The following is a 14,146-nucleotide window of genomic DNA, read 5'->3' as shown; positions in this document are numbered from 1 at the left end:
AGACCGACCGTCAGGGACGTCTCAATCCACATAGTACCATCGTCGAATTGTATAGCAGCGCATGTGGTCCTGCCTTTGATATTTGGAGAGGAGTTAAGAGGAGTTTTTTTTTTTTTTAGAAGCTCGTCTTGTCTTGTCCCGAAATAATGCACCATATTATATATATTAGGGCTTTCCAGGGTACGCAGACTCCGTTAAAGTGTCGCACACGGCATTATTGCGGAGTCAGTGTAAGACCAAAATGCCGGGAAAGTATCGGCCAGTATTGGTAAATAAATTTCAACCGATACCTTCCGATACCGATACCACTGGTATCGGCATCGTTCGACTGCTATTTTTTTTTAAAAAAAAAATCATATCCTAAATGTATGCAACCACGGTGCACAGATGTACCATGAATACACTTACGATAACAAGATACATGACCCCATTCATATGTCCGAATGAACCACATAATATACAAATTTTGGTTTACGTGAGATTTTCAAATGCTTTTACAAGTCTCGGACGTCATTATCATCCTTGAATACCATGCAATGGTAAAATTTAAATTTACCTGTTGCACAATTTCAGCATATCCACCTTGTGGAAGACTTACATCATTTATATATTTCTTGAATACTCCCATAGTTCTGTATGATATATCTGATAAGTCGCGGAGAAATTGCATATAATATGCTTGCTTTTCATCATCAACATTTCCCCATTGTCTGAAATAAAGGAAAACAAAGATAAAAATATATTTAACTGCCAGGCATAGTACAATAGCTATGTGTCAAACTTTATAGAACTGTAATATTCTAAAGAAAATCTAGAATTATTAAGTTACGCAGATCTGAAATCTAAGTACTGCTGTCAATTACTTCGCACAGTATGTAGCTACACTATGTAGCTAAGATATGTCTTAATCTTGTTTATGTACACATTTCGAAAATAAAGAAATGTTTCTACAAAATGGGAAGAATTGAGCACAAACCAAACCTCGTATATACCCCCTACAAATATCCAATTTGAATAGTGTACAGTGGTGATTAATTTTACTGCCATAGCAGGATGAAACATCTTGTATAGTAAGTTATACTATGCTTCATCTTCAGGGTATCCATCCCCCACTTTTTCGCCTTTATATGGCGGCTGGAAAAGGGTGGCAAGCCTTATCTACTTGAGCACCGCAGTTCATTGATCACCCAGATATTTTCAAGGAAATTTTAATTTAAAAAAATTACATTTTGAAAGTGATAACTGCTTTTAGTAGAATTAGAAACACATAAATATCTATCCAGACAGAGTGAGAGATAGAGAGAGAGAGAAATACAGAGTACAGTAAAACCTCGTTAATCCGCACTAATGGGGGATAAGTTGACCGGTTTAACGAAAGTCCGGATTAACTTAAATAACCTACAAGGACAGTAGAAAGTGCATTAACACTGGGTTTATAGCAACAAAACACGTTTATTATGGTGTATTTAAAGGGCATAGGCCTAAATACACTATACAGTACAGTACACAGTTTGCGGGAAACAGAATTTCATCAGTGGTTGACTGCCGTTCCTTTCGGAGGTTCTCTTGTTGACTTCTAGCCACATTTAAAACCTTGCATTCTGCTTTTTTTGCCTTTTGACTGTCCGGATTAAGTGAAGTCTGGCTTATCGGGGTCCGGATTAACGAGGTTTTACTGTATTAGAAGTGAAGTGGAGTGAATGACACGAAGAGAGAAATAGATGTTAGGAGATAGAGAGAGCTAGGCAAGAAATTGAAACGAATAAAGAAAATAAGGAAGATATATCCTTGGTTTTATTTCTCTATATCCTTTTCTTTCTTTATGTATTTCTTTTCACATAAAAATAAACATTTCAAACATGGCAATTAATGGTATTACTCGAGCAAGAGGAAAATACACACATCCAGAGAGAGAAAGAGAGATAAATGACTATACCCTGTCCCGGGAATCTCTGGAGCGTGCGAAGGAAAACAAGTCTCTGCGCAAGTAGTGACTCGAGAGTGCTCGCCCTATGAACAAGTGAGAGGGAAAGGGATTGCGTGGAGGGGAAAATGACTACGGTTCCCAGCCTTTCCAGCAGCCTGTACTGCTTCACCCCGCCCACTAAGTTTCTTCCCAGTCTCTACCGTCATGCGTCTTCTTGCTCCAGAGATTCCCGGGATGGAGTATAGGATTAGTGAAAGTAAATCATGACGGTGTTTTAGCAAATGTTTTTAGGTTTTTGAGAAGAGCGGGTCTTTTACACTGTTTCTGACTGAAGGTTTTCGACTACGCTTGCCATTTTAACATTCTGTGCATGTGCTGTGCAAGTCCCTTTACAACTTTCACTTTTAACATCCCTCAAGGAGCTCTTTACATCCTTTTTTTAAACTTGAAGGTAAGGGTTTTGGATAAGGCGATATTTCTTAGTGTGCTTAACCTTCACCCGCTCGCGCAGCCAGCAGATTGCCGTTTTTTACAGAAAATACGCGCGACTTGTCCCCCACGATCGGGCGGGGCCGCGGCGGTGGATGTATTATCAAATCTCCTGCATATGGCGATAGCCAATAGCAGCGCACTGCGGCGGTGCCATGTCGAAATGTCACACGGAAAAGAGACAGCGTGGTTGAGCGAAACGCCTTGTCAAAAAGAGCACGGCAACGCCGCACGTCTGTGATTCGCTGGTGCTGTTCAACCGTTCAAGGCCATATGCAGGAGATTTGACGCGCACTTTAGACATTGTTCTGCAAGGTGTCGAGCGAATCGCATTTTTCCAATGCGCCGTACGGGTTCAGTACAGTGCTAAAATTTAATCTGTCAATTTCGAACGGCAAATTGCCGTCCGCGAGCGGAAGTGTGAAATTTTCTAGGATCGCTTGATAAAAAACGTAAGTAAATATTTCAGTTTCTGGCATGTATTTTTCACACATTTGTTTTTATCTCTCTCTCTCCCGTCCCCCCTCTCCATTTCCCCCTCCCGCATCACTCTCTCATTCTCATTGAATTTCTTTTGTGGTATAAGTATGATGATGTCATTTCATTATAGCTGTCGTATTCTGATACCTACCTATTTCGTACCAATTTTTGAGTTTTATGACAAACTGCTTTTTATCACAATCACCTTGGATGATGATGGTGGTTGACAATATTGTCAGGTATACAAATATATTTATACATACAAAAAGTGTAGAACGAGAAGCCCTATTGTATTAACGTGCAACACATACACGGAGTGTTCCGATCCTGATGAAGAATGTACAGATACGGAATAGATCTCAATTATGATCTCAGACATCTCATGATATCTCAATTATCTCAATTACGAGTACTTTTCCTTAAAAAAAAATCATTTTTTCCTTAGTGCCAAGTGAAGTGATATTTCCTAGTCATCTTTCGAAGTTTTTTTCTAGTTTTCTTTGTGCCAAAGTGAATTTGTATACTCCTTCTATTTTAAACTGGTTTGGAGTTTATATAATAAAGTTTTTTGTTGAAAAATATCCTTCTAAAATAACTTTCGAAACCATGAAATGTAACTGCAGACGTAAAAAAATTCCTATGTGAGAATTCCGATGAAAATAAACAAATAAGTGACGAACGGCGGATAGCCGTAGGGGGAGCGCAAGAGAGATGGCAAACCGTGCGAGCGGATGAAGGTTAAAAGGGAAATCGGGCATTAACACTTACAGGAAGGGAGGGAGAAGCATCTTAAGAATAGCGAAGAATGCAAACAAGACACAGGAAAACAGAGAAGAGGAAGAGGAAGGTGTTATCTACGAAGTTAAATGTAAAGAATGTCAGAGTGTGTACATAGGAGAAACGAAAAAGAGACTAAAAGACAAGTTGAAACAACATAGGGATGATGTACGACATAAAAGAGAGAAAAATGCGATATTTAAACACACGAGAGAAACAGGACATGACATAGAGTGGTATGAAGCTAAGCAGATAGGAAGAGAGAAGAGAATACTAGTTAAAAATGGAAGGAGACCAAGGAAATAGAGAAGAAAGGGGAAGAAGACATAATGAACTGGAATGGGGGACTGAAGATAAACAAAGAATGGAAGAAGGTGTTAGAAATAGTTGAAAGGACAACAGCGAAAGAGGAGAGAAGAAGGGAGAGGAATTAAGAAAGAAAGAAGAACGTGAGATAAAGAGTCCAACCACTTTCCAGATGAAAGGAAATGTTTATCAAAATCGCCTGTCAGGTGAAAGTACAGTTGACAAGGGAAGGCCACCTGCTGGAATGTTCTACAGAAAAAACAACTTTCTAATAATCTTGTGTCTGGAAGGGAGTGATTTCTGTGTGCATATATATCCTCCTATTTTGTACCTTGTTTCATTTGTACTGAGTACAGAGTCTGAAGAAGACCTTGCTAGAAAGTTGAAACGTTACGTGTAGATTATGTTTTAAAATAAAATAAATTATCTGCCTTGGTCAGCATATTGAGTATTTCATATCATGGAAACAGGCTTAATGGAATTATAGTTAAAAGGATGCAAAATGGCCATACGCGTCGAAGCACCCCAAAGTTTTAACTCAATGAACCAATCTATTCATAACAGGCAATTGAAAATTAATTCCACTTACTTATTAATATACTCTCTTGCGACATCATCATCAATTTGATTAGTGGGACAAAATGTCGCTGCCGGAAAACTGATGTTCCAAGCCCTGTAATCCAGTTCCAAGGCTACCACAGTGGGGTTGGCAGAATAGCGATTCCAGTTGCTAAGAATAATAAACACCGCAAACACGCAAGCGCCGATTATGATGAGAATCCAAAATAAGCTGTAAGAAATAATATATATATATAAAATTACATGTACATCTTTGGTAAGGATTGCACTAAGCATTTCATACTTTTAGTCTTTGTAAAACGTTCTAAATTATTGTACCACAACTCTAAAATAATTTGACAGGCGTGTCTTTAACATTATCTCCCTATCCAAAAGAACCAACATTAACAACTAACTAACTAACTCTCTAGCCTTCTTAAACCAGAAGGTTCATGGCTGCAGCAACACAGGCCTTCCATCTTTCCCTATCTTGAGCAAGTTCTATATACTCTTTTCCATCCCTACCAATTTCCCTTAGGTCCATCTCAACGTTGTCCCTCCATCTTCGTCTTGGCCTTCCTACAGGTCTCTTACCATCAGGTTTCCCAACAAGAATCCTGTAAACTCCTCTTTCCTCTCCCATTCGTGCCACATGGCCTGCCCATCTAAGTCTTCTTGATTTAATTATTCTAATAATATCTGGACATGAATACAAATTATGTAGTTCTAAATTATGTAACCTTCTCCACTCACCTGTCTCCTCATCCCTTTTAGGTCCAAAGATTTTCCTAAGGATCTTATTTTCAAATACTCTCAATTTATGTTCCTCTTTCAATGTAAGGGACCAACTTTCACATCCATATAATACTACAGGCAAAATTACTGTTTTGTATATTTTAACTTTTAGTTTCTTAGATATTAAACGAGAAGACAAACGTTTATGAAGATAGAAGTAATATGCATTTCCTGAATTAAGCCTACTTTTTATTTCCTCTTTCATATAATTTTCATTTGTTAATATTACTCCTAAGTATTTGAATTTGGAAACTGGTTCAAACGAGTTGTTATCAATAATTAGATTTTGATTATTACCTAACACTTGGTTTCGGCCTGTAAGCATATATTTAGTTTTCTCTTTGTTAACTTCCAAATCTATCTCTTTAGCAGTTTTGAAAAATATTTTAGCATTATTCTTAGTTGTATTCACATCATCCCCCAGTAAGTCTACAGCATCTGCATATGCTAACAACTGAGTCACACCATTTAATTTTAGTCCTTCTTTAGTTTCTTTTACCTTCCTTACAGCATATTCTAAGGCAAAATTAAAGAGCAATGGAGATAATGCATCTCCTTGTTTTAACCCATCATGAATTGTAAATTTGTCTGACATATTAATACCCACACGAATTTTACTTTCTGTTTCACTGGTGCATATTTTTATCATACTAACAAGCTTCTTAGGTATTCCAAACTCTACTAATATATTATATAATTTATCTCTTTTGACCGAATCATATGCTTTTTTGAAATCAATGAATAGCTGATGGACATTTTGATTATATTCCCACTTTTTTTCAAGTGTCTGTCTGATGTGAAAAATTTGATCTGTAGTTGATCTGTTACGTTTAAATCCACATTCATAATCACCTATAATTTCATTAGCATATGGGGTTAGTCTTGTTAAAAGAATGTTAGATAATATTTTATATGTTGTTGAGAGTAGAGAAATTCCACGGTAATTATTGCAGTTCATTTTCACCTTTTTTAAACACAGGAACAATTATGGATTCTTTCCACTGTTGAGGGATTTCTTCTTTATTCCATATTAAACAAATTAATTTATGAATTTGACATATTAATGAATTTCCACCATATTTAATTAACTCAGCTGGTATTAAATCAATGCCAGGTGCTTTGTTATTCTTTAGCCTTTTAATAGCATCTTTAACTTCAGTCAAGTTAGGTTCTGGAACTAAAGGTTCTGCTGTGTGTACTTCATTTACTTCTGATTTATCTCCTACATGGACATTTAAAAGGTCATTAAAGTAGTTCTTCCATCTATTTAGAATATCGCTTGGGTCAGCTAGAAAATCACCGTCTTTATCTTTTATCAAGTTTACTTTAGGTTGCCACCCCTTTCTAAACTCATTTACACCTTTATATAAATCTCTGATATTTTTGTTTTTGCTGTTTGTTTCAATTTCGTTAATTTTGCTTTTCAAGTAATCTCTTTTTTTACTTCTAAACGTGCGGTTAACTTCTCGCTTTATTCTATTATAATTGTTTAGATTTGTATCATCAGAGTTATTTAACCACCTAAGTCTAGCCTGATTTCTTATTTCTATTAGATTATGACATTCATTATCAAACCATGGCTTACTTTTTCTCTGTTTATGGTATCCTATACTTTCTTTAGCTGCTGATTCTATTGCATTACGTATGTGCTCCCAATTCTTATTTGCGTCTGTTTCATTTATATTTTCATCATCATTTAAATCCTGCAAAACATCAAATCTATTTGACAGTTTAATTTGGTAATCTTTCTTAATTCTTTCATCAGTAAACTTTCCTGTATCAAATTTTAGAACTTTTAGATTTTGTTGCTTATGATTTATCACTGAGAGTCTTTCTCTCAATTTAGCAATTACTAAATAATGGTCACTGGCACAGTCAGCACCTCTATGTGTACGAACGTCAATTATACTAGTATGCCTTCTCTTATCAATGAGAATATGATCTATCTGATTATGAGTTTTACCATCTGGAGAAGACCAGGTATATTTATGGATATCTTTATGTTTAAAAGTGGTACTTTTCACAATTATATTCTTTGAGGTTGCAAAAGTAATCAATCTTATACCATTATCATTACTTAATTCATGAAGACTTTCTTTACCAATCGTGGGTTTAAATGTCTCTTCTTTGCCAATCTGTGCATTACAGTCACCTAACAGAATTTTCATGTCATACTGAGAAAATTTATCAAAGACCTGTTTAACTCTGTATAAAAATCATCTCTAGTATTATCATCTTTATCTTCCGTTGGTGCATGTATATTTATTAAAATAATTTTACACCACCTACCCTGTAAAACTGCATATGATATCCTATCATTAATAAATTCTACTGTTTTAAGAGCCGAGATAATTCTATTATTTATGAAAAAGCCTATTCCAAAATTATGATTTTCAGTACCACCATAGAAAAAAGTATAATTTTTAGTTTTACAATTCCCTTCTCCTGGCCACCTAACTTCCTGGACAGCTACTACATCTAATTTATATTTAACTATCTCATTAACTGTACACTGAAATGCCCCAGGCCGGTAAAGGCTCAGAACATTCCAGGTGCCTAATTTAATATCCTTATTCCTAATGTAGATCTTATCCTTAGTCCAGGGACCTCCCAAAGTAGTCCCCACCCGGAGATCCGAACGGGGGACTATTTTACCTCCAGAATATTTTACCTTGGAAACATCCATGGCCTTATATTGCTGTTTCTTGACATTTTTTTTACAGTGCAGAGTTGTCAGCTCTACGCCTAACCCCCAATATGAATGGAGGAACTACTACACAAGACAAACACAAACACATTAGACAGCACAATTACTACACAAGACAAACACAAACACATTAGACAGCACAACTACTACACAAGACACACACAAACACATCACAACTGTAACACAATATAAACACAAACACACCACATCTACTACACAATATAAACATAAACAAACTACACACCACAACTACTACACAAGACAAACACAAACAAATTAGACAGCACAACTACTACGCAAGACAAAACAAACATACTAGACAGCACAACTACTACACAAACATACTAGACAGCACAACTACAACACAAGACACAAACATACTAGACAGCACAACTACAACACAAGACACATACATACACATCACCGATACTACACAAGACAAACAGAAATACATTAGACAGCATAACTACTACATAAGATAAACACAAACACACTAGACAGCACAACTACTACACAAGACAATCCCAACCACACTAGACAGCACACCTACTACACAAGACAAACCCACATACAAGCACACCACAACTACTACACAAGAGAAACACAAACACATTAGACACCACAGCTACTGCACAAGACAAACTCATACACTACACAGCACAACTACTGCACAAGACACACAAACACATAACAACCACTACACAAAAAAAGCACTACTACTACTACACAAGATTATGAAAAAAATGTTCGGACACTAATTTTACAGGATTTAATTTTAGGAATGTGTTTTTGTCGACAGAATGCATAAAGTGTTTGGCAATGATACTAGTTCATTTCTTATAGTGTATGTGGATGACATTATCATTATGTATGAACTCAGCTGGTAATAATTGAGCTAAAAAGTGCAATAATAAATAAATAAATAAATGTTAAAGAAAGCTGAAGATTGAACCAATTTTACAAATCTCATGTCAAATGTGAACCAAATATTATTAATTACGTAGTCCGTGATTCAAATACTCTTCGAACAGCGTTCGAAAAGCCTGTTTATGATCTTTTACGTGCTAGATTTGCTTTTACAGTATCCTAAGAAAGCACTTACATGTCCTTTGATAGAAATTTCTGGATATGTCCCTACAATTAGTGAGCATTTCTTTTATAATTAATATTGTATTTATTTTTATTTTTTTTTACTAAATATAGGGAATTTTAAGGCAAGAGAGGGAATTTATTTATATCTGAAAGGGATATTCCCCTTACAGTCCGAAAGAATTAAAGTATAATAAAACAATGGTAATGTGAATTTGGAAAAAAAGTTTTAGAAATAACACCCCCCTTGATGAAATCCTGTGTACGCTACTGGTTACAGGATTAACTGGTAAGAGAAGATTCTCTTGGGAGAGAACACAACCTTATAATACAGTAAGGACTGAAAATGTGGGATGTTTCAATGGGTGGAAATATACGATTCATGTTACATACACTATTCCCGTGCGTAAACCTTCTTATTATTCACCGAACAAAAGGAAATAGACAATGCAGTTCAAATATTAATAGATGCAAAGTTAGTAGAACCGTGTAATCCTCCTTATGAGAGTCCTGCATTTATAGTTAAGGGAAAGGTTCCAATAAACGATTAGTGGTAGATTATTCAGAACTAAATAAAAAGATCGTGTATGATTCATACCCAACACAACCTATGCAAGAATCTCTTTCGTACTTCTCTCGGGGAAATATCTATTCGGTACTCGACGTCCGAAATGCTTTTCACCAGGTTTTATTAGATGAAAAAAGTAGAGATTACTGCTTTCCTTACGCCAACGCAACAATTAAGATATTGTCTAGTTCCATATGGTATGAACATAGGTACAGCTTGTATCGCAAGAATGATGGAACGTATATTGGGAGATTTGCGAAGCAAATGCTTAGAATATTATACTGACGATATAATTGTCATAAGTAAGGATTTTGAAACCGATTTACGTACCGTTTTTGAACGTCTGAAAAAAATCGTATGTATCAAAAAAGAAGAGTACATTTATGACTAAAGAAATTAATTTTTTTGGTTTCTTGATTAAAGATCACAAAATAGAAATAGATCCTGAAAGGATAGAAATAATTAATAACTTACCATGTCCCAAAAATTTACGTGCATTGTGCCGTTGTCTGGGATTTTTCAATTTTTTTCATATATGACTCCCAGGGTTCGCTGAAATAGCAACACCACTTTACGAGCTCAGTTCATGAAAAACACCATTCCAACGGAAACTATTCATGAAGATAGTTTTAATCAAATTTATAGATTATTTGAAAATGCAATTTTGTCACTACCAGATATTGAAAAAATATTTCTATTAGATACTGATGTGTCACTTAAAAGTTATGGGGGCTGTCTGATGCAACCAGATGAAAATGGGATACTCAACTTGTTGAATTTTTTCTAAAAAGATACCAGAAAGTTCTAAAAACAGAACCATTTATGAGCACGAGTTAAAATCTCTTGTCCTCTGTTTAGAAAAATTTTCATATTATCTTAAACAAAAAAATTGTACTAAGGGTAGATAACATGGCATTATTTCATGTAAAGAAAAACACAAACATTTTCCAAGATACAAGATACAGGTTCAAAAATTAAAAGTTCCAAATTGTATTGTGAAAGAGTTATAGTCTTTAAGAAAACAAAAATATGCCATTTAAAGTTTTTGTTCCAAAACTTATGATTAAAGCACTGGTTGATTTCTATCATACAAGTGCATTAGGAGGAATACATAGTAATTGGTCCCGAACCCTGAAGAAACTGCAAAGATTTTATACTTGGGATAACATGTTAAATTATGTTAAACAAAAAGTTATGTCATGTTCAATTTGTCAGAACGCAAAATACACTAATATGTCTCCTGCAAATGTATTAACTTCTGAAGTTATTAAGATGCCTTTACAGCGTGTTTGCTGTGATATTGTGGGAGTTTTGCCTCAATCACATGGGTATTAATACATCCTAGTAGTTGTAGATTGTGCAACTCGTTTCGTATGGTTTCAACCCATATGTATACTTACGTCAAAAATCATAGCTGATCATTTGTTAAGATATTTTCTGCAATTTGGGTGGTGTGCTGAAATAACCACCGATAATGCAAGTTACTTTCCATCAGAATATTTTTCAGGATTCTTTTATGACAATGGTATAAGACATATCACTATGAGTGCTTATAATCCAACATTAACAGCTTAACATTAACATGCACCTTACCTCACTTAATCTGTGCTCCAGGAAAAACATGTTTCTTAAGTAAAGTAAATTCTTACTTGCTTTATAAGTAACCTCTGTTTAAATTGAGTGCAAATTTAAATTTAAATTGAGGCCAAAAGCTTTATGTTATTGAAGCGTACTTGTTTATAAAGCCTGTTAAAAGCTAGCTTCAATATAGGTAAAAATGGACAAATAAATTATTCATAATTATTTTCTTGCTATTGTTTTCCATTGGTAGTACAAGGTTATGCAAATATTATTTTAAAAATGAAGAGCTATGTGGCACGTTTTAAAATGGAATGACCCATGTTCTTATATATGTACGCTACAAATTTAATATATCTGGAACTCAGTTTCTACATCGAAATTGTGAGTAAAATCCTTAACACTATTCCTCAGTACACAGACGCTTCTCAGTAAATCTTCTTCGGAAATTTTTACACTACTTCATACAGACCCTCGTCACATTACAATCTGGATCGCCAACCATTATTTTCTACACATATCTCGAGTTGCAGAAGACGAATATTGGCTACATGATAGAGTGACCATACTATTTTGACCCAAAAACGGGATATCCCAAGGAGGTGAGTTTACACCTCCTGAATAATTGGTTAGGACTGATTATAAAATTATTGTTATTATTATTTATTAAATTTGGATCACATAAATTATTCATCATAAACAATATATATATATATAAATAACATGATCTCCTGTTGTCAAGAGCTATTAATTGCTATAATCTCGGTATGACTTACATAGTGTTTTTGGCCCCTTCTTATCAACCGCTGATGTTAGTCCTACGTTGAAGTTGAAGAGTGTCAGAAGTATTTACCAGAAGGACCAATTTTCTTGAGAACAACCATTCTTTCCCCCAACCAGTCTTCAATGATTTCACACCCTGACTGTCTCTCAAATTTAGACTCCTCGACTTTTATATAACGGGACAAATAGTCCCGGGACAACCGGGACACGCCGCTGAAACGGCACTGTCCCGGTCAAAACGGGACGTATGGTTACCCTACTACATGACGTTCAAAATATCCTGAGTATGTTTTTCTTTTTTCCATCTTTCGGTCATTTTTGCATTTTCTTTTCAAATCTCTATGCATGCTACACTTTTACAGCTTAGAGAACGAAACTCATAAAATGTTAGGGCATCATTTGTACTACAAGTTGCAATAAAATATTTAATACATAATTGGTAGGCTACGAACAGGCGTTCTCGGGTTACCAGCCAGGTTAAATCGGCGTTAGCTTCCAACGTTTCGAGCGGCTTGTAATCTGGCTGGTAACCCAAGAACACCTGTTCGAATCACGTCTCCAGGAAAGCTAAAATTCATATTTACATAATTGGTAGTTTAGAAGGGAATGGGGCCGAAGTGGTGGGAACTTGCTAAATTTGTGACCATATTGTTTACATTTAAATCACGTTAGCAGAAATTTTCAAAGCAACTAGATATCTTGGAGGACCAGTCTGGTATTGAATTTCAGTTAAATCTGCCAGTGTCTTTTCAAGATGGCAAACTCGAAACTAACGATACGATATTTTTGCACGGTATATACAAGAGTATCATTTCTACAGTGAACTGAAAACTGGAATTTTGACAATTCTATCATCGACTTTGGAGAAAGTAAAATTCGCAGCTTTTATTGATATATTAACATGTATGTCAAAATAGTTAAATAGTTACTTACATTTCCAAGGAACCAACCCTTGGATCGACGAGAAATCTTAACCCATGGAAGGTTGTGTTTCTGCAATAATCTTTCCAGAATTCCCGAAGGCGATGTCCACATTTAAATTTCTCTCTTCGCTGACCAGCTTCAAGCCCTTGGTTTATGTGCGAAACCGACATTATCTGAGGATCCAGCACACTTGTGTCGTATTTGGCGTTTCCACAATATCGCCTTTCCTCGAACGGTTTCGGAATATGCAGATAACCGCATGGTGGTGATTGATTTTGAAATGAAGAACAGCGAAAGTCCATTAGCGTCCATTACCTCCCCCTCCTCTCTGTATTCTTGCATATATGTGTAATTGCAAGTTGTCCTACTTGCTTTTAGAATAGCCTTTAGTAAAGTAAGACTGGTTTTCGAATCAATCACGGGTGACAGTAACGATAATGTGAAATCACTGTAAATGGGTGTGCAGGAATAGTTTGTGGAAAAATATACGTAGGAGGCCATATGAGGAAAATATTCTTATCATTGCATTAATATTGACTAAATATGAATCGTGGCCATACTAAGAGCGGAAGTTTTATTCACTTTTATATTGTCTTTGGATTATTAAAACTGTCTTCGTACACATGGCTCTCCATTGTTTAATTTATGTTCCTTCATTGTTTACATGTTACTGTCTTTGTATACATGACTAACCATTTCTAGCTTCGTACACATGACTATGGTGGTGAGGTTTCTGAATAAACTAAAGTGTTAATCCCTCTTCCACCGCATTTTGCAAACTAACGAGGCTCTGTGGTCTGCCTCTGTGGGACTCGTGTTGTGTCATGTGCATTTGTATTTGTGATTGTCATATCGCCAATCTCAACATATCACTATTCATGCTCACCCTCGCGATTATCCAAAAGTGGCAGAAAAGCGAAGTAAAATAAATCAAACATGGCTGGTTATTGTTTATACGACTATGTTTGTATGTTCCATATACATAACTGTACATTGTCTTAATATTTCCATCTTCGTATATATTACTGTCCATTGTTTGTATATTTGTTTCAAAATCTCTTTTAGTGTATTTTGTATTATGCTTGCCTTGCTATTCAAATGTTGAGAATTTCGCCTCGCTGGCTTGTAATCTTAGGTGGTCTACTTAAGATGTCACTATTTAAGG

At 35.5% G+C, this 14,146-nt stretch overlaps 1 protein-coding gene across 1 annotated transcript in view; it reads right to left on the bottom strand.

Moving 5' to 3' along the window:
• LOC145979599 (sodium channel protein Nach-like) overlaps positions 1–13,151 on the bottom strand; it is a 121,888-nt gene extending 108,737 nt beyond the window's left edge. The window contains exons 1-3 of the mRNA XM_083112565.1: positions 12,991–13,151; positions 4,569–4,769; positions 557–710 (exon numbers count right to left, since the gene is read on the bottom strand). Coding sequence (XP_082968691.1) covers positions 557–710; positions 4,569–4,769; positions 12,991–13,151 — 516 coding nt within the window. The remainder of the gene's footprint in view (positions 1–556; positions 711–4,568; positions 4,770–12,990) is intronic.
• Between the last annotated feature and the right edge of the window lie 995 nt (positions 13,152–14,146).

The sequence above is a fragment of the Lepisma saccharinum genome, chromosome 26, assembly GCF_977018435.1.
Source record: "Lepisma saccharinum chromosome 26, izLepSacc3.1, whole genome shotgun sequence".
NCBI lineage: Eukaryota > Metazoa > Arthropoda > Insecta > Zygentoma > Lepismatidae > Lepisma > Lepisma saccharinum.
This window is presented reverse-complemented; position numbering and strand designations above follow the sequence as displayed.